Source organism: Mesoplodon bidens (assembly GCF_964165515.1).
Source record: "Mesoplodon bidens genome assembly, chromosome: 4".
NCBI classification, from domain to species: domain Eukaryota; kingdom Metazoa; phylum Chordata; class Mammalia; order Artiodactyla; family Ziphiidae; genus Mesoplodon; species Mesoplodon bidens.
The window spans coordinates 129,495,838-129,523,102 of record NC_138160.1 but is presented as its reverse complement, the minus strand read 5'-3'; the positions used below and the strand labels follow the sequence as shown (position 1 = coordinate 129,523,102).

The 27,265-nt window shown below is 36.3% G+C and overlaps 1 protein-coding gene across 6 annotated transcripts in view; it reads left to right on the top strand.

The window, feature by feature from the left end:
- Nucleotides 1-4,442, top strand: part of ZNF300 (zinc finger protein 300) — a 56,025-nt gene extending 51,583 nt beyond the window's left edge. For all 6 annotated transcript variants that reach the window (XM_081231628.1, XM_081231626.1, XM_081231627.1 and 3 more), the window contains exon 6: nucleotides 2,053-4,442. In XM_081231628.1, coding sequence (XP_081087754.1) covers nucleotides 2,053-3,593 — 1,541 coding nt within the window. In that variant the 3' untranslated portion in view covers nucleotides 3,594-4,442. The remainder of the gene's footprint in view (nucleotides 1-2,052) is intronic.
- Nucleotides 4,443-27,265: the final 22,823 nt, after the last annotated feature.

The window sequence follows — 27,265 nt, the reverse complement described above, 5'->3', positions numbered from 1 at the left end:
TATTTTTTAAATTATAGATATTTAAATCCTTTATATTTACCCAAATAGTTTAAAATTTTTCTGTTGTCTTGTGGATTTGAGTTATCATCTGGTATTATTTGTTCAGCAGGAAAGATTTTCTTTAGTATTTCTTATAGATCAGTTCTGTTGGTAACATTTTTTGTTTATCTGGAAATGTCTTCATTTTGCCATTATTAAAGTTTCACTGAATGTAGAATTCTTGGTTGACAGGTTGCTTTCTTTTAGTATTTTGACTGTGTGTCATTTCAGTATTTCCTGACCTCAGTTTGTGTGTGTGTGTGTGTGTGTGTTGAAAATTCAGCCAACAGTACTCTTATTCTTTGATACATGATGTGTCATTTTTTTCCTTGCTGCTTTGAAGATTTTTCTTTTTGCCTTTATTTTTCAGCAGTTTAATTCTGATTTGGCTGGTTGTCTTGGTATCCTTCCTGTGGTCTGTTGAGCTTTTTGTATGTGTAAACTAATGTTTTCCACCGAATTTGGTAATTTTAAAGACATTTCTCCAGATTTCTTTTGGCTCTTCCCCCCCTTTCTAAATTCTAATTACACTATACTGGAATGCCTAACTGCTCCACAGATCTTGAGATTCTATTTTTTTAATAATTTTTTTTGTTCTTTGGACTGAATAATTTCTAGTGATATATCTTCAAGTTTACTGATTCTGATTTTGCCTTCTGCTGTCTCAAATCTACTAATGAGCCCATCTGGTGAAATCTTCATTTCAACTTTAGAATTTTCATTTGATTCTTTTATTTTTTAATTTACATAAAATAAATGTTACTCTTTCTTTAAAGTTTGAAAAAGGCATAGAGGAAGTTAACTGCCACCACAATCATGATACAGAAAAGTTCCATTACTCTCAAAAATTCTTCCTGCCTCCTTATAATCAAACTGGTTCTTTTATATTCTTCTTTCCTCTTTTGAAATTGTCAGTTTATTCACTTGTTCCTTAGAATATTTTCCCTTAGTTCTTTGAATATGTTTATAATAGCTTCTTTAAAGTCTTTGCTAAATCCAACATTTGCACCCATTTGGAGTCAGTTTCTATTGACTGATTTTGTTCCTTAGTATAGGTCACATTTTTTTCCTTATATGTCTAGTAATTTTTGGTTGAAAGCTCTACATTGTAGACAGTACGTTATAGTGTCTTTGGATCCTTTTATTCCTTCTGAGAGTTTTTGTTTTTGAGGCACTTGCTTGGGCTTAAACTGTGACATCTTTCTGTCCTGTGGAGTGTCATCACTAATATCTCTGCTTAGTTTTGTTTGTTTGATTAAGCCTGGCTATAGATGTGAACTAATGATTTGGACAGAGGTTTATTAGACACCTAAAGCCAGTATGACTTCTACTCTTTGCCACCTGGATTGTGCATGTCTCAGAACACTTTAAAAGTATAGGAAATTTGCAAGTTTCCCCAGCCTTTCAATCACTGCTGGGCTCACTTGGGTCTCTTTTCACAAATATTTTAGCAGTCAGGTGGGACTGTATCGCAAGTTCATTATCTCAACCTTTCTATGATTCTTTAGCTTACAAATTCTCCTTGTTAAATTCCTAGCTGCTCTACTATCAGCATAAAACTGTATCTTGTGGATTTGTGTTATCTGTCAATGCCCCATAAACTAGGGGTGCGAGACAGGAAAACCTTAGGAAAGAATGCCACAAACTCCCCATTCTTACCTAATGAAGTAGAAATTTTTGACAAGTAAACACTTTTCACCTTGTGGCCTGCCTTTGGTAGTTTTCCAGTGCCCTGAATTGGATATTTTTAAAATTATTTTATTCAGTTTTATACTTGTTTTCTGACGAGGGGAACTCCGTGACTACCTCATGCCACCATTATCAGAAGTAAAGTCCATCTTTAGTTACTCACCCAATAAATTTACATGTTTTGTTGTGTTTTAAATGGCCTGTTGCCTGCCCAGTTCTCTGTCTTCATGGACCATCCTGGATCATCCATTTGTTTCACCTCTTCTGTCCTCTACTCAATCTTTATATCTTTCTGATTTTATCTCTACAATTTTATTCTTTCAGACAGGGAGACTAGACTTGACACACATCAATTGGATACACTTGGAGATGTTTACTTTCATAAGGACATACTGGAAAGTGTCACAAGGGATCATTCATTGTACTCCGTTTTAAAGGTCTGGCAAGGCAACCAGCTGGAGAGAGATCAGGAAAATCAAGACAGACTTCTCAGGCAAGTCACAGTCATCAACAACAAAACAGTTATTGAAGCGTCAAACTATACATATAATGCATTTGGAAAAATATTTCATAACTGCACAGACCTAGATACTTCAAGACAAAGACTGTATAAGTGTGATTCATTTGAAAAGAGCTTGGAACCTACTGTAAACCTATTCAGTTGTAATAGGGGTTATGCAAGAAAAAACACAGATGAGAATTTTGGATGTGGGAGAACTACTAGTTCTTCCTATTCTAAGCATGAAAAAATTCATAATAGAGTGAAACACTGTGCAGATAGTAAATATGGAAAAATCATCAGCGATAAACAATCTCTTATTCAATATGTGAATGTTGAAACTGGGGAGAAGATCTGTGTATGTATTGAATGTGGAAAATCTTTTCTCAAGAAGTCACAGCTCATTATACATCAAAGAATTCATACTGGAGAGAAACCTTATGGTTGTAGTGCTTGTGGGAAAGCCTTCAGTGAGAAATCACATCTCATTGTACATCAGAGGACACATACTGGGGAGAAACCTTATGAATGTTCTGAATGTGGAAAAGCCTTCTCTCAAAAATCATCCCTCATTATCCATCAGAGAGTTCATTCTGGTGAAAAACCATATGAATGTAGTGACTGTGGGAAAGCATTCTCCCAGAAATCACCCCTCATTATACATCAGAGAATACATACTGGTGAAAAGCCATATGAATGTAATCAGTGTAGGAGGGCCTTCTCCCAGAAGTCACAGCTGATTATACATCATAGAGCTCATACTGGAGAGAAGCCTTATGAGTGTACTGAATGTGGGAAAGCCTTCTGTGAGAAGTCCCACCTCATCATACATAAAAGGATTCACACGGGGGAGAAACCCTACAAATGTGCTCAGTGTGAGGAAGCCTTCAGCAGAAAGTCAGAACTTATTATACATCAGATAATTCATACTGGGGAGAAACCTTATGAATGTACTGCATGTGGGAAGACCTTCTCCCGGAAGTCACAGCTCATTATACATCAGAGAACGCATACTGGAGAAAAGCCCTATAAATGCAATGAATGTGGAAAAGCCTTCTGTCAGCAGTCACATCTCATTGGACATCAGAGGATTCACACAGGAGAAAAACCTTACGTTTGTACTGAATGTGGGAAAGCCTTCTCTCAAAAGTCTCACCTCCCAGGACATCAGCGGATTCATACGGGAGAGAAACCTTATATATGTGTTGAATGTGGAAAAGCCTTTTCCCAGAAGTCAGACCTTGTTGTACATCAGAGAATTCATACTGGGGAGAAACCTTATCAATGTGCTTTATGTGGAAAAGCCTTCATCCAGAAATCACAGCTCACTGTACATCAGAGAATTCATATAGTGGTGAAATCATAAGAATGGACTAAGCATAGAAAAACCTTCAGTATCTGTTCAAGCCTTAATAAGTACCACAAAACTCACAGATTTAATGTGTTTCTAGGCATCTTTGTTGGTACTGTTTTACAAGTGAAATCATATTTCTAATGTATTTAATTTTTTTATCAAAGCTAATACAAGACAATAAAAAGTTTTGTTTATATAAATTTTCACTTTGGCATGTTAAACTTTTAAGATTTGGAACTGAATGATTAGCATAACAGAACAAATTACATATGGTCTATTTTGAAGTTACATGTTCCTGATTATACTACATAATAAGTTAGGCATGTGGTAATATTGTTAATGTTAGCCTCTCATAATTACGGCCATGCAGTAATTACCCAAAGAGGACATGAAGAAAGCATGAGTCAAAAAGTGCCAAGACCTAGAAACTGCACTAAGGGGAGGGGACTTGACCATCAGACCCTAAAAGTATGTGTAAAATTCTTCTTATAGAATGATGGAAAGATGGGTTGAAAAGGTTCAATAAATGTGGTCTTTATGTGTTTTTTAATTTTGATAATATAAGTTGATTTGTGTCTGTGGATGGACCCAGGACCTTGGAATTGTCACTGCTTGCTCATTTCTCCCTTTTACCCTGCCCTTCTAGGAGCTTGGTGTGGTGGAAAGACATTGGTTCTAAAGTCAGATGGCCCTGAGTTTTAACCCTTGTTCCCTTATTAATAGATTGTGTGACATTTATGAAGACCTTTTTAACCCTCAGTGTCTGTTTGCTCATCTGTATGTGAAATCCTGGCAGACAGCGCATTGTTTTTTAGTTATTTCCGATATATACATTTTAAAGTAATAACTAGAATTATGACTTAAAACATTATACCAGAACATATAAGATTTTTAGAAATTTCATGTAATGTCTGAAACATTTATATTAACATATTTCCATACAAATAACCCAAAGAAAGTTTAGTATTAGTTGTTTTTTTTGTTTGTTTTTTTATACTGCAGGTTCTTATTTGACATCAATTTTATACACATCAGTGTATACATGTCAATCCTAATCGCCCAATTCAGCACACCACCATCCCCACCCCACCATGGTTTTCCACCCTTGGTGTCCATACGTTTGTTCTCTACATCTGCAGACAGCACATTCTTAGCTAATATTTGTCCTGTTTATCCCTCTCTCTTTTCTTGAAATAGGCTACTAATTCCAATGTGCACACATTTAAATTTGATTTGCATTTAAGACACAGTGCTTCTGATCTCAGCTCTCCTGTCTTCTCCTTTGTCCATTTCACTGCCTTTGTGTCTGGTGATCTAACTCATGCTATGTTAAAGAGACCTCAATTACTTTTCATTTATTTTATTTTGCAAACACATACAAATTGTGATATATCTATATCTGTATCTAGTTGATTCTAATATATATATGGAAATACTAAGGGACAAGAATAGTCAAGTCACTCATTAAGAACAAATGTTAGAGAATTGATCAGACTAAGGTTTCCCACAAAGCTGTAGTAATGTAGGCAATACAGTATTGACACGAGTGACAAAAATAGATTAATGAAATGAGAGCCTGAGAATGAAAAAATTATATATGAGTAACTTTATGACAAAAGTGGCATTGTAATCAGAAGGGGAAAAATTATCTTTTTAATAAATTGTTCTGGGTCAATTAAATATAAATATGAAATGCAAAATGACAAAGTTTCCAGGTAATTATATAGGAGACTCTTCATAGCCTTAGGATAGGGAAAAATGTTTAACACTGTGCATGAAGAAAAGATTGATAAAATGGCTTATATTAATATTAAAATTTCTTCTGTGTTAAAAGAAGTGATTAGTTTGGAATAAACTTGGATGTATCTAGCAAAATTACATATGCAATTTCTAAACATTTTTAGGAATCTTCTAAAGATATGTTGGGGAAATATTAAGAGATGCATGCTTGGGACTTCCCTGGCAGCCCAGTGGTTAAGACTTCACCTTCCAATGCAGGGGTGCAGCTTTGATCTGTAGTTGGGGAGCTAAGATCTCACATGTCTCAGGGCCAAAAAACCCAAAACATAAAACAGAAGCAATATTGTAACAAATTCAATAAAGACTTTAAAAATGGTCCACATCAAAAAAAAATCTTAAAAAAAGAGGTGCATACTTATGTTTATTCATCATAGCACTATACACAACAGAAAAAAGACAATAAACAGCCTAAATGATTATTGATAGAAAATGTTTAATATAGTATATCTGCACACTGGGGACCATGCAACTCTAAAAAGGAATGAGATACATCTTTTTATACTCTCCAGTCATGTTCTTAAATAAAGCAAGGCACAGAAGAATTACAGTACACTGTCTTCTAAGAAAGACAGGTAGTGGTGGGAACAAGTGGACATATTTTCTTATATATAAGTACAAATGCTGAAAGGAAAGACCCAAATATTAATTAAAATGTTTTGCTCTAAGGTGACTGAACATGGTGGAAAGGATAGTGATATCCCTTAGACCTCTCATAAATGTAACTTTGTTTTGTATAATTGACTTTGGAACCATGTAAATAGTATAAATAGTAAGAAAACAAAGTCAAAATGAAGTGACACCTAAAAATTTAGCAAAATGAAACTAAACATGTATAGCATTGGTGGTTAACCATACTGAGAAATAATTTCAAGTAACTTTAAACTGTTTGTCTGTTTTTCCCTGGTGAGATATATCATAAGGATAAAGGAATGGCAAAGAAGGTTTTTTTCAGTAACTGTTCTGTTACTCATAATACTGGTATTGATAATAATATTGGATACATACACATACAGAGAGAAGAAAAAGAAATGAAGGAATGGATCAAATAAATACAGTAGTCCCCCCTTATCTGCGGTTTCGCTTTCTGTGTTTTCAGTTACCTGTTGTCAACCTCCATCTAAAAATATTAAATGGAAAATTCTGTAAATACTTTGTAAGTTTTAAATTGCACATCATACTGAGTAGTGTGAAGAAGTCTTACTGTCCCACTCCCTGGGACATAAATCATCCCTTTGTCCAGTGTATCCTGCCTGTGAAGTCACTTAGTAATTTCGTTTATCAGATCAACTGTCATGGTATCACAGTGCTTGTGTTCAAGTATTGCTTATTTTACTTAGTAATGGCCCTGAAGCACAATAGTAGTGATGCTGGCAATTAAGATATGCCAAAGAGAGGCTGTGAAATGTTTTCTTAAAGTGAAAAGGTAAAGAAAAAAACTGTATGCTGAGATTGCTAAGACCTATGGTAAGAACAAACCTGAAATTGTGAAGATGGAAAAATAATTCATGCTGGTTTTGCTGTCACACCTCAGACTTCAAAAGTTATGGCCACAGTGCATGATAAATGCTTAAGTTAAGATGGAAAAGGCATTAAATTTGTACAAGAAGATATTTTGAGAGAAAGGCCACATTCAGATAACTTTTATTACAGTATATTGTTATCATTGTTTAATTTTTAGTTATTGTCTCTTATTGTGCCTAATTTGTAAATTAAACTTTACATAGGATGTATGTATAGGAAAAAACAGAGCTCAATTTCAGGCATCCACTGCAGCTCTTGAAACATATCCCCTGTGGTCAAGGGAGAACTACTGTAGTTATGAATGTCTTTAGGAACCAAAGATTTCAGGTGTATGATAAAAAATTACATACCAAAGATGTTAAGTAAAAACCTTATAATCCTAAATTTGTTTTTCTCCCTAGAGTTATTGAGATATAGTTGACATAGCATTGTGTAAGTTTAAGGTGTACAAAGTGATAATTTGATACATGCAATATATATTTATAATGTGACATTTACCACAATATGGTTAGTCAACACCTTCATCACCTCACATAGTTATCATTTTATTTTTGTGGTGAGATCATTTAAGATTTACTCTCAGCAACTTTCAAGTATATGATACAGTATTGTTAGCTGTAGTCACCATACTATACATTATATCCCCAGAACTTATTTATTATATAACTGAAAGTGTGTACCATTTGACCAACATCTCATTTTCCCTGGCCCTCAGCCCCTGGCAGCCACCAAACTACTCTCAATTTCTATGAGTTTAGCATTTCTATATTTTATATATGTGGGGTCATTGAGTATTTATATTTCTCTATCTGACTTTACTTACCATAATGCCCTCAGGATCCATCCATGTTGTCACAAACAGCAGGATTTCCTTTTTCCCCCCAGTTTTATTGAGATATAACTGACATATAACAAACATTGTATAAGTTTAAGGTATGCAGCATAATGATATGCATATATTGTGAAATGATTGCCACTATAAATTTAGCTAACATCCATCACTTCATATAGCTACAGGTGTTTTTCCTGTGCTAAGAACTTTCAAAATTTACTCTGTTAGCAACTTGCAAACATATGATGCAGTATTGTTAACTATAGCCACCGCGTTGTACAGGAATTCCTTCATTTTTTATAGCTGAATTATATATATATATATATATAGTCATATGTAGTTTTTAAAAATAAATTTATTTATTTATTTATTTTTGGCTGCATTGGGTCTTGGTGGCTGTGCACGGGCTTTCTCTACTTGTGGTGAGCAGGGACTACTCTTTGTTGCGGTGCAGGGGCTTCTCTTGTTGTGGTGGCTTTTCTTGTTGCGGTGGCTTCTCTTGCGGAGCACAGGCTCTAGGCGCACGGGCTCAGTACTTGTGGCTTGTGGGCTCTAGAGCACAGGCTCAATAGTTGTGGTGCATGGGCTTAGTTGCTCCGCGGCATGTGGGATCTTCCTGGACCAGGGCTTGAGACCGTGTCTCCTGCATTGGCAGGCAGATTCACCACTGTGCCACCAGGGAAGTCCTGTCATGTAGTTATAAAAATGACTATTGTGATTAATGCTGCAGTGAACATGGGGCTGTAGATATCTCTTCAAGTAGTGATTTCACTTCCTTTTGATATATATGCCCACAAGCAGGACTTTTTTAGAAACCTCCATATGTTTTCCATAATAGCTCTGCTGATTTACATTCATACCAGTAGTGTATAGGGTTCCCCTTTCTCTGCATCGTCGCCAACATGGTATCTGTCTTTTTTTTTTTTTTTTTTTTTGCTGTACGCGGGCCTCTCACTGCTGTGGCCTCTCCCGTTGCGGAGCACAGGCTCCGGACACACAGGCTCCGCGGCCATGGCTCGCGGGCCCAGCCGCTCCGCGGCATGTGGGATCTTCCGGGATAGGGGCACGAACCCGTGTCCCCTGCATCGGCAGGCGGACTCTCAACCACTGCGCCACCAGGGAAGCCCTGGTATCTGTCTTTTTGATAATAGCCATTCTAACAGGTATGAGGTTAGAGTGGTTTTGATTTGCTCTTTCTGATGATTAGTGATGTTGAGCACCTTTTCATATACCTGTTGACCATTTGGATGTCTTCTTTGGAAGAATGCCTCTTCAATTTCTCTGCCCATTTTATAATCAGATTGTTTCTTTGCTATTGAGTTGTATGAGTTCCTTATATATTTTGGATATTAACCTCTTACCAGATCAATGATTTGCAAGTATTTCCCCCTCTTCCATAGGTTGTCTTTTCATTTTGTTCATTATTTCCTTTTCTTTTCAGAAGCCTTTTAATTAATTAATTTATTGAGATTTCTAATTATTTTTATTTAAAAAATTTTTTATACATCTTTTTTGGAGTATAACTGCTTCACAATGCTGTGTTAGTTTCTGTTGTACAACAAAGTGAATCAACCATATGCATACATATATCCCCATATCCCCTCTTGAGCCTCCCTCCTACCCTCCCTATCCTACCCCTCTAGGTCATCACAGAGCACCGAGCTGATCTCCCTGTGCTATGCTGCTGCTTCCCACTAGCTATCTATTTTACATTTGGTAGTGTATATATGTCAGTGCTACTCTCACTTAACCCCAGCTTCCCCTCTCCTGCCACCCATGTCCTCAAGTCCATTCTCTATGTCTGTGTCTTTATTCCTGCCCTGCCATTAGGTTCATTAGTACCATTTTTTTTTTTAGATTCCATATATATGCATTAGCATACAGTATTAGTTTTTCTCTTTCTGACTTACTTCACTCTGTATGACATATACAATGGAATATTACTCAGCCATAAAAAGAAACGAAATTGAGTTACTTGTAGTTAGAAGCTTTTTAGTTTGATGTAGTTCCACTTGTTTATTTTGTTTTTATTTCCTCTGCTTTTGATGTCATATCCAAAAAAAATCATTGCCAAGACCAATGTCAAGGAGCTTTTCCCCTATTTTCTTCTAGGAGTTATATGGTTTTTTAGTCTTTAGGTAAATTTAGTCTTTAATCCATTTTGAGATAACTTTTGTGAGGTAGGAGTCTACATTCATTCTTCTGAATGTGGATACCCAGTTTTCCCAGCACCATTTAATGAAGAGATTATCCTTTCTCCATTGTGTGTTCTTGACGAAGATTAGCTGACTGTATATGTATGGGTTTATGTCTGGGCTCTCTAGTCTGTTCCACTAGTTTATGTGTCTGTTTTTATGGCAGTACCATTCTGTTGATTACTATAGATTTGTAATATAGTTTGACATCAGGACATATGTTGCCTCCAGCTTTGTTCTTCTTTTTCAGTATTGCTTTGGCTATTCAGGGTCTTTGTGGTTCCCAATAAATTCTAGGATTGTTTTTTCTATGTCTGTGAAAAATGCCAATGGAATTTTAATAGTGGGTGCATTGAAACTACAGATTGTTTTGCTACTATAGACATTTTAACAATATTAAGTCTTCCAAACTATGAACACAGATTATCTTTTCATTTATTTGTGTCCTCTTCAGTTTTTTAAATTGGTATCATATAGTTTTCAGTTTACAGTTTGAGTTTATACCTAAGTACTTTATTGTTTTTGATGCTGTCGTAAATGGGATTTCTTTTTTTGGCCATGCTGTGTGGTTTGCAGGATCTTAGTTCCCTGACCAGGGATTGAACCCAGGCCCTCGGCAGTGAAAGCACTAAGTTCTAACCACTGGACTGCCAGGGAATTCCCTGGGATTGTTTTCTTACTTTCTCTTTCCAATAGTTCATTGTTTGTATATAGATGAATAACTGATTTTTGCATATTGATTTTGTATCCTTCAACTTTCCTGAATTTGTTTATTATTTTAACAAGTTTTTTGGTAAAGTCTCTAGTTTTCTGTACAAGCATACTTTGCTTTATCATGCTTCCCTTTATTATGTTTTGCAGATGTTGTTTTTTTTACAAACCAAAGGTTTGTGGCAAGCCTGTGTTGAGCAAATCTATTGGTGCCATTTTTTCAACAGCATTTGCTCACTTTTTGTCTCTGTGTCACATTTTGGTAATTCTTGCAGAATTAGAAGTGGAGCCTGAAGATGTGACTGAGGTGCTACAATCTCATGATAAAACTGTAACGGATGAGGAGTTGCTTCTTATGAATGAGCAAAAAAAGTGGTTTCTTGAGATGGAGTCTACTCCTGGTGAAGATGTTGTGAAGACTGTTGAAATGACAACAAAGGATTTAGAATATTACTTAAACTTAGTTGATAAAGCAACGGCAGGGTTTGAGAGGATTAACTGCAATTTTGAAAGAAGTCCTGTGGGTAAAATGCTATCAAACATTGCATGCTACAGAGAAATCATACGTGAAGGAAGAGTCAATTAATGTGGCACACTTCACTGTTGTCTTATAGAAATTGCCACAGTCACCCTGACCTCCAGCAGCCGCCACTGATCAGTCAGCAGCCATCAACATTGAGGCAAGACTCTCCATCAACAAAAAGTAAGACTCGCTGAAAGCTCAAATGGTGGCTAGCATTATTTAGCAATAAGTTATTTTTAAATTAAAGTATTACATGCTTTTAGATATGATGCTATTACATACTTAATAGACTACAGTATATTTTTAACATAGCTTTTATATGTACTAGGAAACCAAAACATTTGTGTGACTCACTTTATTGTGCTCTTCAATTTATTGCAGTGGCCTTGAACTTTACCCTCAATATCTCTGAGGTATGCCTGTATATAAGGTCATGTCATCTGAAAACAGAGACACTTTTACTTTTTACTTTTCAATTTGGATGGCTTTTTTCTTTTTTTTGACTAATTGCTCTGGCTAGTACTTCTAGTACTATGTTCAATAGAAGTGTCAAGAGTGGGCACATATTTGTGAGCTTTTCAGTTTTGCTTCTGTTATTGATTTCTTGTTTCATACCACTGTGGTCAGAAAAGATACTTGATATGGTTTCACTCTTCATAAATATGCTATGACTCGTTTTGTGATCTATCTTATGATTTATCCTGGAGGATGTCCTGTGTGCCATTGGGAAGAATGTATATTCCTTTGCTGTTGAATGAAATGTTGTGTATGTGTCCATTTTATTTAAAATATAGTTCAGGTTCCTTTGTTGATTTTCTGTCTGGATGATCTATCCATTGTTGAAAGTGGGGTATTGAAGTCCTCTACTATTACTGTAGTTTTATTTCTCCCTTCAGATCTGTTAGTATTTGCCTAATATTTAGGTAATCCAATGTTGGGTGTATATATATTTATAATATTGTATTATCTTGATTAATTGACCCTTTTATCATTATATAATGAATTTTTTGTCTCTTTCAGTTTTTAACTTACAATATATTTTGTCTAATATAAGTATAACTATGCTTGATCTCTTTTGGTTTCCATTTGCTTGGAATATCTTTTCCCATTCTGTAACTTTGAACCTATACATGTTCCTAAAGCTGAAGTGAGTCTCTTGTAGGCAGCATATTGTTGGGTCTTGTTTTGTTGTTGTTTTTTTAATCTATTCAGCCACTCTATGCCTTTTGACTGGATAATTTAATCAATTTAAAGTAACTGTTGATCAGCAAAGATTTATTGATGCCATCTTATTAATTGTTTCCTGACTGTCTTGTATTTCTATTTTTCTTTTCTTCCTCTCTTGCTGTCTTCCTTTGTTAATTGATGATTTTCCTTAGAGGTGTTCTTTGATTCCCCTCTCTTTATCTTTTGTGTATCTACTATAGGTTTTTGCTGTGATTATCATGAGGCTCACATAAAATATTTTATTCTATTATAAGCTGATGATAACCTGATTGCATACAAAACTACCCTTTACTCCCCCTCATTTTATGTTTTTAATGTAACAATTTATGTCTTTTTATTTGTATATCCATTAACAAATTATTTTGGCTACAGTTATTTTTAATACTTTTATCTTTTTTAACCTTTCTACTGGAGTTAGGTGGTTAATACACCATTGTATGATAGTATTAGAATATTCTGAATTTGACTATGTACTTACCTTTACAACTGTGTTTTGTATTTTCATGTTACTAGCTAGTATCCTTTCATTTCAGCTTAAAGAATTCCTTTTGGCATTTCTTGTAAAGCTGGTATAGTGGTGTGAACCTCCTCAGTTTTTGCTGTCTGGGAAAGTCTTTATCTCCCCTTCATTTCTGAAAGTCAGCTTTGACAGGTGGCTTTTGTTTAGGACCTTGATCCATTTTGAGGTAATTTTATATGTGGTGTTAGATAAGGGTACGAATTCATCCTTTTGCATGTGGCTATCCAGTTTTCCCAGCACTATTTATCGAAAAAGACTGTTCTTTCCCCTTTTAATGGTCTTGGCATCTTTGTTGAGATCATTTGACCATATATGCAAGGGTTTATTTTTGTCCTCTCTATTCTATTACGTTGGTTTATATGTCTATTCTTATGCCAATACCACACTCTTTTGATTACAGTAGCTTTGTAATAAGTTTTGAAATCAGGATGTGTTAGACTTACAACATTGTTTTTCTTTTGAAGATTGTTTTGGTTATACAGGGTTTCCTAAGGTTACATATAAATTTTAGGATGGATTTTTCTATTTCGGCAAAAAGCATTATTGGAGTTTTGATGGAAATTACATTGAATCTGTAGACCACTTTGGATGATATTTACATCTTAACAGTATTAAATCTTCCAGTCCATGAATATGAGATTTCTTTCCGTTTGTGTGTTTCTTTAATTTCTTTCCGCAATGTTTTGTAGTTTTCAGTGTACAAGTCTTTTGTCTCCTTGATTAACTTTAGTCCCGTGTATTTTATTCTTTTTCTTGCTATTATAAATGAAATTGTTTTCTTAATTTTATTCCTGTTTTCATGCCTAAATGTTGCGCAGTCACTCAAACTGTTCAATTATCTGTGTATTTTAGGCCCACATAAGATCATGGAAATTCTCTATATTCAGATGTTCTATTCATACAGCTCAAATCAAAATAAAATTCCCATAACTATCCTTGTACCTTTAAAAATCTAGAATCCTGAGCTTGGTGGTAAGAACATAACCTCACGTCTTCATAAAACCCATCGAGAGAGAAGACTTAAAATCCTCTGGGGAAACACTCTTTCCCAACCCCAAAATAATCTCAAATAGGCAGTAGAACACAGTGACCTTCTAAAATGAGGGGGGACAAATTCACATTTTGTATAATATACACTACAATCAGTAATGCAACTAGTGACCATAAGCTTTCCAATGTACAATTTATTCAAAAGTCTAAAATGTTCAGTGGATAAGGAGACAGTTATGTGCTAGAAAGATGTAATATTTTTTGCATGGTTTAATTAAAATATAAAGCTATTTGTCCAAATAAAAGCCATATTCATTATGTACTTGGTTTTTTTTTTTTAAAGGTCACTGGTACATGTATAGTCTGGACATGCTGGTAGTATCAAAGTCAGTACCTCTTCCCATGGCAATAACAATGCATTTAACATTAACTCATGGGTTAAATCTGGAAATGACTTCATAGCATTACTTTGGCTAGCACAACAATTTTAGACAACACTCAGGTAAATATAGGTATTTGAAATGTGAAGGATTTATCTTATGCAACTTAAATTGTGGTTGAAAACTATCAAATGCAAACTGAAAATAAAAGCACTTTACAGTAGAAAAGTTTTGTAAAGATAGGGTACCTTTTAAAGTCTTTACATCACATTGTTAGCAAATTTTGTTTTTAACACTATTATGGAATAGCCTACTTGTGTTAACAGATTTTTGAAATAAGAAAATAGTCAAGTGTGCCACGGGGTTTTCTAAAAATCAAGCAACACACACTTATATATACAGTATCAATCAGTACCTGCAAAATGAATGTGAAGGTTACAGGGTCTAATCTCTTATTCTACAATAATAAACAACAGAAACAACATCCTACCAGTGAAGGCAGAAAGTAGGACTTAGAAGAATCTAATCTCAATTGACTTTAAAGCACTCATATAAGAAATAAATGCATATTGCACAAGCAATGAGAAAAAATGTTCCTCCAAGCAACTCAGTTCCAGCTGGGGGACAACACAGCAGCATTAGCCTGCACCTAACAACAATCTCAGAAGAGCACATGTTCTTTTCTGTAAATGATAAAGGTATGAAAACATAGAAATGTCTGCCACATGAAGAGTTATAAAGAAAAAATACAAACCCAAACTTAGATGTAAAGCAAAAAATCCAAAATATTGAAAAACTGAAAACTGGCAGATCAAAAAATGCTGAACAACTGTCTTCTGTGAGAGCTGAAAGTTTTTGTTGACACAAAAGTATTTACGTACAACTAAGGCTTGCTGATTAAATATCTGAGGCATATCTGGCCTTGAACACTTTCTTTATATGCTGGAGTTGTACACAAGTTTTCTCAGTTATTTAAAATAAATAAATGAAAAACCCCACTTCTCAGCAGCTGCATTAACATGAAACAATGACCTTGATACAAGGGAAAAAAAAGAAAAACAAAATGAAACAGAAATCCTAGATAAGTAGGCAATTGGCAGCATATCCAAAAATGATAGCCTCCAAGAATCCTTCCCAGTTTCCAGTGACTTTCAGTTATGGTCCATGGGATTACAAATATGTGCAATTCCATTACTTGCTGCTTTTTATTTAACTTGGAAAGTTTGCTTATGACTCTGATCAAGTCCCCATTTTCATCCTTTAGCCTCTGGTTGACTGCTTTTAGATCTGTTAACATTTTGAGCTCTTCTTTCACTTGAGATATTCTTTTTAGAGCTCTCTGTCCTCTTTTTTCCCAACTTCCAATAGTGACCTATCTGCAAATCTTTCTTGTCTCTGGGTGGCCTCTTCCAATTGCAGTTTAAGATCTGTCAGTTCCATATATGTATCATGTAGCTATGCTTTCAGCTTTTCATTTGCAGTTCGAATTTGTTCATAAAGCTTTTTAAAGTCAGGTGAGTCATTCTTTTCTAGCCTGCTACTGTAAGTCTTTCTTTTTGTAAAGTAACTGTATGATCCAGAGCAACCCAGCAAGGAATTAATACCAATCACTAGATGACATAGAACTTTTTTCACATCTAGAAATGGAATCCATCTAAGTTTCTTTCTTATTGGGTCTCCCATCTGTATCTGATTGTTGTTCTTTTTCATTTTCATCTCTATCTTGTGTCCAAAATAAAACTCCTGTAGATCTTTTTTCTCTCTTGGTCACTGTTGTTCTCTGATTGATTTAGGGTGTGCTTTATTTTCTCCTTTTTCTTCTCTCTTTTCTCCCTCTTTTTCATTTTCTTTTGTTAATCTTCTGGAATACGCAGAAGTTATACCTACAAGATTGTTTGGCCTGTTTAGATGACTTGAATCGTAGAGTGAACTGTTCATGGTAGAAAGTGAACAGGATGCCCTCGCCCCCCACCCTGAGGTCTGTGGCACAGGGTGACTCTGGTCGCTGGGCCTGCTTGCTCTGCGGGCCATGTGCTGTGCTTCCACCTCCCACTTCTTCGCAGCTGCCCCAGCTCAGGGCCAGGGCCACATGGTGAGTGAGGCGGGGTCTGGGGAAGGCGGCGCTGCCCAGGGACCCTGGGTCATCCTAGTTGTGGGAGGGGGTGCTCAGGAAGCAGGGGCCCGCGGGTCCCCAGGTGCAGTGGGGGAGGTGGGTACAGCACGGACACTAGCTGGTGGGTCAGGCAAGGAGGCCACAATCTTCAGGGTGGAGGTCGTGCAACAAGGTGTGGCCCTGGAGGAGGGAGAGGTGGCGGGAATCTGGGAGGAGTTAGGGCTGCTGGTGGAGGACATCTTGCAAGTGGTGGAGGTGGTGGCAGAGGAGGAGCAGAAGGAGATGCAGGCAGAGGAGTGGGAGGAGAAGCCCCAGGAGCAGGGGCAGGAAGAGCCAGAGCCGGGACCCACGACCGCCCGGCCCCTGCTGGAGGCACTGGGGGCCCATCAGTTAGAGCTGAGCACTCTGAATGCCCAAGCCAGCAGGGCAAGCGCAAGATCACTCAAAGGCGGAATCCTCAGTTGGATTGCAGAAGGCCCATCATCCAGGGCATTCCTGGCTTATGGGCCAGAGCCATTATGAACCACTCCCAGATATCGGCCATGATCAGTGACCAAGATGAAGACACGCTCAACTGCATGATCAATTTGGAGGTGCAGGAACTGGGCCATCCCAGGCACCACTGCAGGTTGATGTTTTTCTTTCGGAACAACCCTTGCTTCTGGAATGACATGATCGTTAAAGAGTATCGCCTTAGCATTGCTGGATATAAGGGCCTCTCGTTCCACTCCCATCCAGTGGTTCTGGGATTATGAATGAGGAGGCCCCAGCTGCAGGCAGGACACCACCAGCCTTAACTTCCTCAACTGGTTGTCTGACCACAACTGCCCAGGGTCTAACAGGATTGCTGAGATCATCGGCGAGGAACTGTGGCCCAATCCCCTGCGCTACTACCCCAGGGAGGAAGGCCCCACCAGGACAGACCCGGAGATGAAGGTGCGGGGGGAGCCTCAGAGTTTGGCCAAATAGCACAAGAGGCAGGAGGCGTCTACAGATGCGGGAGACACGTGGATGTATCTACCTATGTGGTTCTGGTGCCCAGGGGAGAAACGAGGAAAGGATGGCCAGTGAAGGTTCCAGAGAGCTGGGCCCCACATGTGGGGAATGATGCCCAGAGAGACATAAACAAACTAACAAGTTACAAAAAAAAAAAAAAAAGAAAGTGAACAGGATGGAGTGGTTGAACTTGAAGTCAGTTATTGTCTGTAAGGCTGATACATTTTTTTTCTTTTCCATTATGGTTTATTATAGGATATTGAATATAGTTCCCTGTGCAATACAGTAGAACCTTGTTGTTTATCCATTCTATATATAGTAGTTTGCATCTGCTAATCCCAAACTCTCACTCCATCCCTCCCCACCCCTTCACCCGCCCTTGGCAACCACAAGTCTGTTCTCTATGTCTGTAAGTCTGTTTCTGTTTCATAGATAAGTTCATTTGTGTCATATATTAGATTCCACATATAAGTGATGTCATATGGTATCTGTCTTTCTCTTTCTGACTTACTTTACCTAGTATGATAATCTCTAGTTGCATCCATGTTGCTGCAAATGGCATTATTTTGTTCTTTTTTATGGTTGAGTAGTATTCCATTGTATATATATATACCACATTTTTATCCATTCATCTGTCAGTGGACATTTAGGTTGTTTCCCTGTCTTGGCTATTGTAAATAATGCTGCTGTGAACATAGGGGTGCATGTATCTTTTCGAATTATAGTTTTGTCTAGGTATATGCCCAGGAATGGGATTGCTGGATCATATGGCAACTCTATTTTTAGTTTTTTGAGGAACCTCCGTACTGTTTTCCATAGTGGCTGCACCAATTTACATTCCCAGCAATGGTGTAAGAGGGTTCCCTTTTCTCCACACCCTCTCCACCATTTATTACTTGTAGACTTTTTAATCACAGCCATTCTGATTGGTGTGAGGTGGTACCTAATTGTAATTTTGATTTGCATTTCTCTAATAATTAGAATGTTGAGCATCTTTTCATGTGCCTGTTGGCCATCTGTATGTCTTCTTTGGAGAAATATCTATTTAGCTCTTCTGCCCATTTTTTGACTGGGTTGTTTTTTTGTTATTGAGTTGTATGAGCTGTTTATATATTTTGGAATTAAGTCCTTGTCAGTCACATCATTTGCAAGTATTTTCTCCCCGTCTGTTGGTTGTCTCTTTCCATTTTGTTTATGGTTTCCTTTGCTGTGCAAAAGCTTATAAGTTTGATTAGATCGCATTTGTTTATTCTTTTATTTCTATTGCCTTGGGAGACAAGGCTGATAAATCTTATCATATGTTCTGAAGTACTTTTGTTCATATTCATCTTCTCTAGATGTTTCTGCTTCTTTTCTTCTTCCTTCTCTTTATCCTGCTTTCCTTTTGCCCCTTTTTCTTTTTCTTGTTCTCTGATTTGGGTACAATGACTTCTTCATGTTGTTTTTTCAGCTTCCTAAAGATCAATCTATGCTGTGTTGATCTTCTAGACTGTCTTGCTTGTCTAGATCTTGCTTTTCTTTGCGTTTCAGACTCTTCATCTCTAATGGGGTGAAATATGACCTTCATGTCTCCTCGACCTCTACTGTGGAGGAAAGTGCCCCCAACAGTTGTAGTCAGGGTTATTTATTGCGAGGTTTTTGATTACTTATTCAATCTCCTTACTGGTTTTATATCTATTGATTTTCTGTTTCTTCATGATTTAGTACTGGTAAGTTTTGAGTTTCTAGGAATTTGTCTGTTTCATTTAGATTATTCAATTCGTTGGTGTACAGTTGTTCATAGTACTCTCTCACAATCTTTTTAAGCTCTGTAAAATCAGTTGTAATGTCCCCTCTTTCATTTCTGATTTTAGTTATTTAAATCTCTTTTTTCTTAGTCAGTCTAGTTAAAGGTTTGCCAATTTTGTTGATCTTTTTGAAGAATCAATTCTTGGTTTCATTAATTTTCTCTGTTGTTTTTATTTTCTATTTTGTTTATCTCTGCTCTAATTTTTATTATTCTCTTTCTGGTAGACCTAGGGAGCATAGACTCTTAATTATCATTATACTGTGTTTTATCACTGTAGAATTACACTGTATTATGAGTCTGAGTTCTTAGATGACTGGTTAGATCAGAATTCTCTAAGACTAGCAGACCTCCATGTTTGATACAACAACACTCCCCTAAGCATTCCTAATTTTCCTTGTTTTATTTCACTTTTTAAAGGGTACTTTTGTCATATTGTAACTTATCCTGTTTATTGTGTATTGTCTATCTATTTTGGTAGCATTTAAGCATGAATGGAGCAGGAATATTTAGCTATATTAAAATGATATAGCTGAAGCTATAGAGGAGTGCATGACACATAGTAGATGTTCACTGAATATTTGCTGAACAACTAAATGATAGAGTGAATGAACAGTTTTACTCATTTAATAACCTGAGTGGAATTACCCCCCAATTTTTTTTTTTTTTTTTTGTGGTACACGTGCCTCTCACTGTTGTGGCCTCTCCCGTTGTGGAGCACAGGCTCTGGACACGCAGGCCCAGCGGCCAAGGCTCACGGGCCTAGCCGCTCTGTGGCATGTGGGATCTTCCCAGACCAGGGCATGAACCCGTGTCCCCTGCATCGGCAGGCAGACTCTCAACCACTGCGCCACCAGGGAAGCCCTACCCCAAATTTTATACATCAGGAAGCTTTTAAGGTGTGGCTAAGCTGGGAGTAAGAAAGATGAGAAGAGAAGGGAAGACCAGAAGAAAAAGGTATTTTCATTTTGGGGAGGTAATCTAAATATTTCTTATTTGCTACGGTAATTGGTGAGAGTAGTGATAAATCTGTATACTAGTAAGAGGAGCATTCTCAAAAGCCCTAAAGTGAAAGTGAGTTGAGGAAGAACAAGAATGTCTGAAGTGGAATGAATGAGAGGAAGTGGTTTATGATGATGTCAAAAAAATTGAGGAAGATAATGTAGGGCATTTTAAGGCATGCTGTAGGGTTTTTTAAAAGCAGGTTTATTGAGGTTTAATAGACAAACAATAAATCGCACATATTTGATAATATTGGCTTATGTATACACCAGTGAAACTGTCACCACAGTCAAGACAATGAAAATGTCCGTCATCCCCCAAAGTTTCTTCTTATCGCTTGGAAATTAATTCCTCTTCCCCAACTGGCTCTCTGCCTCATCCCCAGGCAACGACTGACCTGTTTTCTGCCACTATATATTCATTTACATTTTCTAGAATTTGATATAAGTAGAATCATAACGTATGCACTCTTGTTTTTACTGATTTCTCTCACTCAGCATACTTATTTTGAATTTAATCCGATTTCCTATGTGTACCAAGGGTTCATTCCTTTCTCTTGCTGATTAGTATTCTATCGTATGGATGCCTATGATGGACATTTTAGTTAATTTTAGTTTTTGGCTTTTACAAATAAAGCTGCTATGAGCATTCCTGTACAAATGTTTGCATGCACATGTATTGGATATTGTATGTTGTATTGTGTACATGCCTAATACTTAATTCTCTTGGATAAACATTAGGAATGGAATGGCTGGATCATATAGTCAGTGAATACTTAACCTGAGGAATTGCCTGTTTTCCAAAGGGATTGCACCATTTTACATTCCCACTAGCTGTGTGTAAAAGTTCATTACATCCTTGCCAGTATTTGGTAATATTCGTTTTTAAAATTATAGTAATTTTAGTAAGTGATTAATGGTATCTCATTATGATACCATAGCATTTCCCTGATGAATAATGATGTTGGGCATCTTTTCCTGTTCTTATTTGCCATCAGTATATCTTTAGTGAAGTGTCTGTTTAAATCTTTTGGTCAGTTTTAAATAATTTTGTTGTTAGAGGTCTTCATATATTCTGGCTGATGGTTCTTTATTAGATATTTGACTTGGAAACAATTTCTCCTTGTCTGTGGCTTCTCTTTTTATTCCCTTAAACTGTGTCTTTTGAATACCAGAGGTCCAATTTACCATTTATTATTTTATGATTCATGCTTTTGGTGTCAACTAAGAAATCTTTGCCTCATCCTAGGTCACAAAGGATTTCTCCTAAATTTTATTCTAGGAGTTTTATAGTTTTAGATTTTATATTTGGGGCTATGAGCCATTTTGAGTTATTTTTTTTTGTATGTAGTATGAAGAATGGATTAGGGTTCAGTTTAAGTGATCAATATCCAATTATTCCAGCACTATTTGTTGAAAAGGTGATTCTTTCCCCCACAGAATTGCCTTTGTTATTGTATCGGTTGGATCTATTTCTGAACTGTCTATTCTGTTTCATTTATACATTTTTCTATCTTTACACCAATACCACACTCTCTTGATTATTGCAGTGTGTGTATAATAAGCCTTGAGATCAGGTAATGTTAAGCCTTAAAGTTAAATTTTTTTTTTTTTTGCAAAGTTGTTTTGGCCATTCTTGGTCCTTTTCCTTTCCATATGAATATAAAACTGTCCTTCTCATACAGTGACAGTTTTATTTCTTTCCTTGTCAGTTTCTCCTCTAAAGCTTGCTGCTCTTTTGAATAGATTGCACTGAACTTATAAATCAATTTGCAGAATTTGACATTATAAAAATAATGAGCTGACACATGAACGTGATGTAGCTCCTTTAAGTCTTCTTTCATTTCTGTTAGCATTGTTTTATAGTTTTCAGTGTACAGGTGTTTCACATCTTTTGTTAGATTTGCCCCCAAACCTTTCATACTTAAAAATTCTACTGTAGATGTTTTAAATTTTAATTTCTGGTTATTTATTGATTGTACGTGGAAGTACAACTAATTATTGTATAATTGATCTGGTATACTTCAACCTTCCTGAGCTTACTAATTAGTTCTAGTACCATTTTTTGGTAGAATACATTGGATTTTCTGCATAGAAGATCATGTTATCTACAAGTGAATGTGGTTTTACCCTTTCCTTTCCAAACCAGACAGTTTTAATTTCTTTTTTGCCTTATTGCACTGACTAGAAACTCCAGTACAATGTTTAATAGAAGTTGTGGGAGTAATTCCTTCCACTTTTTTCTTCATTGTCAAGATTGTTTTAGCTATTCTAGGGCCTGTTCCTTTCCATGTAAGTTGTTTTTTTTTCAAAACAAGCAACTTTTTTTTTTTTTTTTTTTTAATGCGGTATGCGGGCCTCTCACTGTTGTGGCCTCTCCCGTTGCGGAGCACAGGCTCCAGATGTGCAGGCTCAGCGGCCATGGCTCACGGGCCTAGCCGCTCCGCGGCATGTGGGATCCTCCTGGACCAGGGCGTGAACTCGTGTCCCCTGCATCGGCAGGCGGACTCTCAACCACTGCGCCACCAGGGAAGCCCAACAAGCAACTTTTTATTGAAGTATAGTTGATATACAGTGTTGTGTTGGTTTCAGTTGTATAGCAAGATGATTCGTTTATATATATATGTATTCTTTTTCAGATTCTTTTCCATTATAGGGTATTACAAGATATTGAATCTAGTTCCCTGTGCCATACAATAGGTCTTTGTTGTTTATCTGTTTTATATACAGTAGTGTCTATCTGTTAATCCTAAACTCCTAATATATTCCTCCTCACCTTTCCCCTTGATGACCATAAGTTTGTTTTCTATGTCTGTGAGTCTATTTCTGTTTTGTAAATAAGTTCATTTGTATCTTTTTTTAGATTCCACATATAAGTGATATCTTATGATATTTGTGTTTCCTCTTTCTGACTTACTTCACTTAGTATGATAATCTCTAGGTCCATCCTTGTTGCTGCAAATGGCATTATTTCATTCTTTTTTATGGCTGAGTAATATTCCATTGTGTGTATGTGCCACATCTTCTTTATCCATTCATCTGTTGAAGACAGTTAGGTTGCTTCCATGTGTTGGCTACTGTAAATAGTGCTGCTATGAACATTGGGGTGCATGTATCTTTTCAAATTAGAGTTTTCATATTTTCTGGATATATGCCCAGGAGTGACATTTCTGGATCATATGGGAACTCTATTTTTAGTTTTTTTAAGGAACACCATATAAATTTTAAAATAATTTTGTCTAAGTCTACAAAAATCAAAACAAAACTTGCTGTCATTTTTAAGAGAAATTGCTTTAAGCCTATAGATCAATTTGGACATAATTAACATCTTTACTGTTTGTAGTCTTCATATCAGTGACCATGGTATATCTCTATTTATTTGATTTCTTTTAATGACATTTTGTGATTTTCTTCCTAAAATCCTACATGTTTTGATAAGTGTAAGCCTAAGTGTTTCAATTTCTTTGGAGTGATTAAAAATGGTACTGTTTTTATTTGTGCTTGCATGTTTTTATTATTAGTATAGAGAAATATGGTTAATTTTTGTGTTGATCTTGTATCCTCTTACTTTGCTGAACTCACTTAGTTTTATGCATAATATTGGTAAATTCCTTTGGATTGCCTACATAGACAATCATTCATGTCATTTGCATATAGGGACAGTTTTATTTCTTTCCTTTCTGATCTGTATGCTTCTAATTTTTCTTTCTTGTGTTATTTTAGTGGGTAGAATTTCCAGTATTATGTTGAAGTAGAATGGTGAGAGCAAACATCATTGTCTTGTTCCTGATCTAAGAGGGGAATCATTCAGTCTTTCATCATTAAGTATTATATTTTCTGTGGGTTGTATTTTTTTGTTTTTTGTTTGTTTGGTATATGCTCTTCATTAAGTTAGGGAAATTCCTCTCTGTTACTATTTTGCTGAGAATTTTTTTTATCCTTCATGAGTATTAGATTTTTGTCAAATGCCTGTTTTGTGTCAATTGATATAATCATTTACTTTTTCTTTGTATCTTGTTGGCTAATTTTCTATTTTGAGCCAGCTTTGAATGCTTGGAATACATTTCACTTAGTCATAGTGTATAATTTTTTTATAGATTGTTGAATTTGGTTTGTTAATATTTTTTTGAGGATTTTTATGTCTACATTCATGGGACACATTGATCTGTAGTTTTCTTTCACTGTACAGTCTTGGTATGGTTTTGGTAATAATTTCCTGATAAAATGATTTGGGGAGTATTCTCTCCTCTTCTATTTTCTGGAAGGGTTGTGTAAAATCAGTGTTAATTCTTTAAATTTTGGTAGAATTCTCCAGTGAAACCATTTTTCCTTTTTTGTGAGGTCTTTAAAAATCAACTTTTTACATAGTTATAGGACCATGCAGATGATCTATTTCATCTTAGTTGAGTTTTGGTGTTTGAAGAAATGGTCCATTTATTCTACCTTGCCAAATTTATGAGGCTAAAGTTGTTCATAATATTCTCACATTATCCTTTTAATGACTGCAAGATCTATAGTGACTTGTTAATATCTATCTCTACAATTTCCAACATCTTTTTCAATTCTGGTCTGTTTTTCTTCTTTGACTGATTTTTCTCTTCATTATGAGTATCATTTTCCAATTTCTGTACATGCCTGATAATTCTTGATTAAGTGGTAGACATTGTGAATTTTACCTTGTTGGATGATAGATACTTCTGTGTTCCAATACGTATTTTTGAAGCTTTTTTCTATAGTTCAGTTAAGTTACTTGGAAACAGTTGTTAGGTGGCACCAGAGCAAGCTTTAAATATAGAGCTAATAATTTCCCACTATTGAGGCAAGACCCTTCTGTGTATTCCTCCCATGGAATTGTAAAGTTTTCCAGTCTGGCTGGTGGGGACAGGCATTAATCTTGGCTTTTTGTGAGCTCCAGTTACTGTTTCCTCCTTCCTTTCTGGTGTCTCTTTTCCCACACTCTGATTTTCCTTACATATATGCACTGAGCAGTATTCTCCTAAATACTTGAAGTGGACCCTCTGCAAGTCTCTGGAGCTCTCTTTCTGTGCAGCTTTCTCCTCTTAGGCCTCTGCTGTGAATATAGCTGCCTTGGTCTTTCTGTACTATTAGTTCTTTCTCCTCCACTCTGGAAGTCTGTTGGCCCCTGCCTGGACTCTCTTGTCCTGTGTCATACCTAGAAGTGTTCTCAAGGCAGTAAACTGGGCAGTCAGAGGGTCACCTCAATTTGTTTCCCATCTCTCAAGGGTCACTGTCCTTCACAGCCCGATGTCTAATACCTTTAAAGCCATTGCTTCATACACTTCTCTGGTTTTTCCATTGGTTCAGGTGAAAGTTCCCATCCGTTCCCTATTACTTCACTTTGATCAGAAGCAGAAGTTTGGAATTGGTTTATAAAATTTAATTTTGTTTTATAATTATGTACAATTTCTTGTGGTTACAAAGTCAAATCAACAGAACATGGTATATTCAAAGAAAATTAGGTATGATTTCTGTCCCTTCTATCTTATTTCCTTGCTCCCTGGGGTAGGAAGTGTCTAAGGTAGCTGCCAGTGATTCCCACCTCCTGATATTCATGGCCTTTTGTAATACCCTCTGCATAAGTAAGCAGCTTCTAACCAATGGCATATGGCAATATAGAGGGGATGTCACTTATATATTGATAATAAGGTTATAAAAGTTTGTGACTTCCATCTTGCTTACAGACTCTTCTCTTGACTCCCTAGATAAGCAAGTTGTAAATTGGATGGCAAAGTACTGTGGGTGGCTTCCTCTCAACAACCAGCAAGGACATGAATGCCCTTCATCCAACAATCCTTGAGGCATTAAATTTTGCCAACAATCATGTAATTGAGCTTGGAAATGAATCTGTCCCCATTTGAGTCTTCAGATGAGAGAGACCCCAGCCTGGGGTCTTCTAGACTTGTAGAAGACCCAGAAGCAGAGGACTCAGATAATCCACGTCCAGATTCCTGGCCAACATAAACTGTGAAACAATAGATGTGTGTTGTTTTAAGCCACTAAGTTTTGGGGTAGGTTGCTACAATTCAATAGATAACTAATAATACCTTTTGTAGATTATATTTTATTTGATGGCTTATTCTTCCATCATTTGCTTTTTATTTTTAAGGTAAACATATACAGTTGATTTTCATTATTCACAGATTCTGTATCTGTAAATTCACCTACTTGCTAAAATGTATTTATAATCTCAAAATCGATACTCACAGTGCTTTTTCGGTCATTGGCAGACATGCACAGAGTAGCAAAAAATTTGAGTTACCCCATGCATACATTCCCGGCTGAGTTTAAACAAGGGGATGTTCTGCCTTCCTGCTTCAGCTCTCATACAGAGATGAACAGATGACGGGGATGGTAGGGACAGTTCAGTGTAGTGCAAGAAACTCCAGCTCTGGAGTCAGTTGGATAGGGTTTGAATCTAACTCTGGCCTTTGTTACTGGACCTTAGGCAAATTACTTAACTGTTCTGAACCTTGGGTTTTTTTTTGGTAAAATAAAGAAAATAGAATCCACCAACATAAGTTGTTTTTAAGGTTATAATCTTAATTATACAAAGTTGTAATTTAAGATTATAATCTATTTTATGTTGATTTATTCCCCTTTGGAGAAATGGTTCAGTATTCACTAATTCTGTGTTTGCAGCAACTTAACTGAACATAGCTACCATGAATAAGTAGAATTAACTGTATACATATTCACATTTTTAGAAAATAAATGGTAATAACAAACTATTTTCATTTTTCCCCTCATATAACATTATATCCTGAAGTTACCTCCATATTAGTACATAGAGACACTTCTCTCTGTCTCTCTCTTACAGCTGAATAGTACTGTTTTGTGTGTATACTGTAATTTATACAGCTAGACCTGTTAGTAGATGTTTGGGTTGACTGATGTCTTTTGGTATTAAAAATAGTAGCACAATGAGTAACTTTTATTTTTTATTTTTTTGCCAATGTGTATTTGGGGTATATTCCTGGAATGGAGTTTCTGAGTTAAAAGGCAAAAGCTTACATGTAGTGTTGTGGTTTTAGACTCTTTGATAATCCTCCCCTTAAGAGGTAGAGCTCA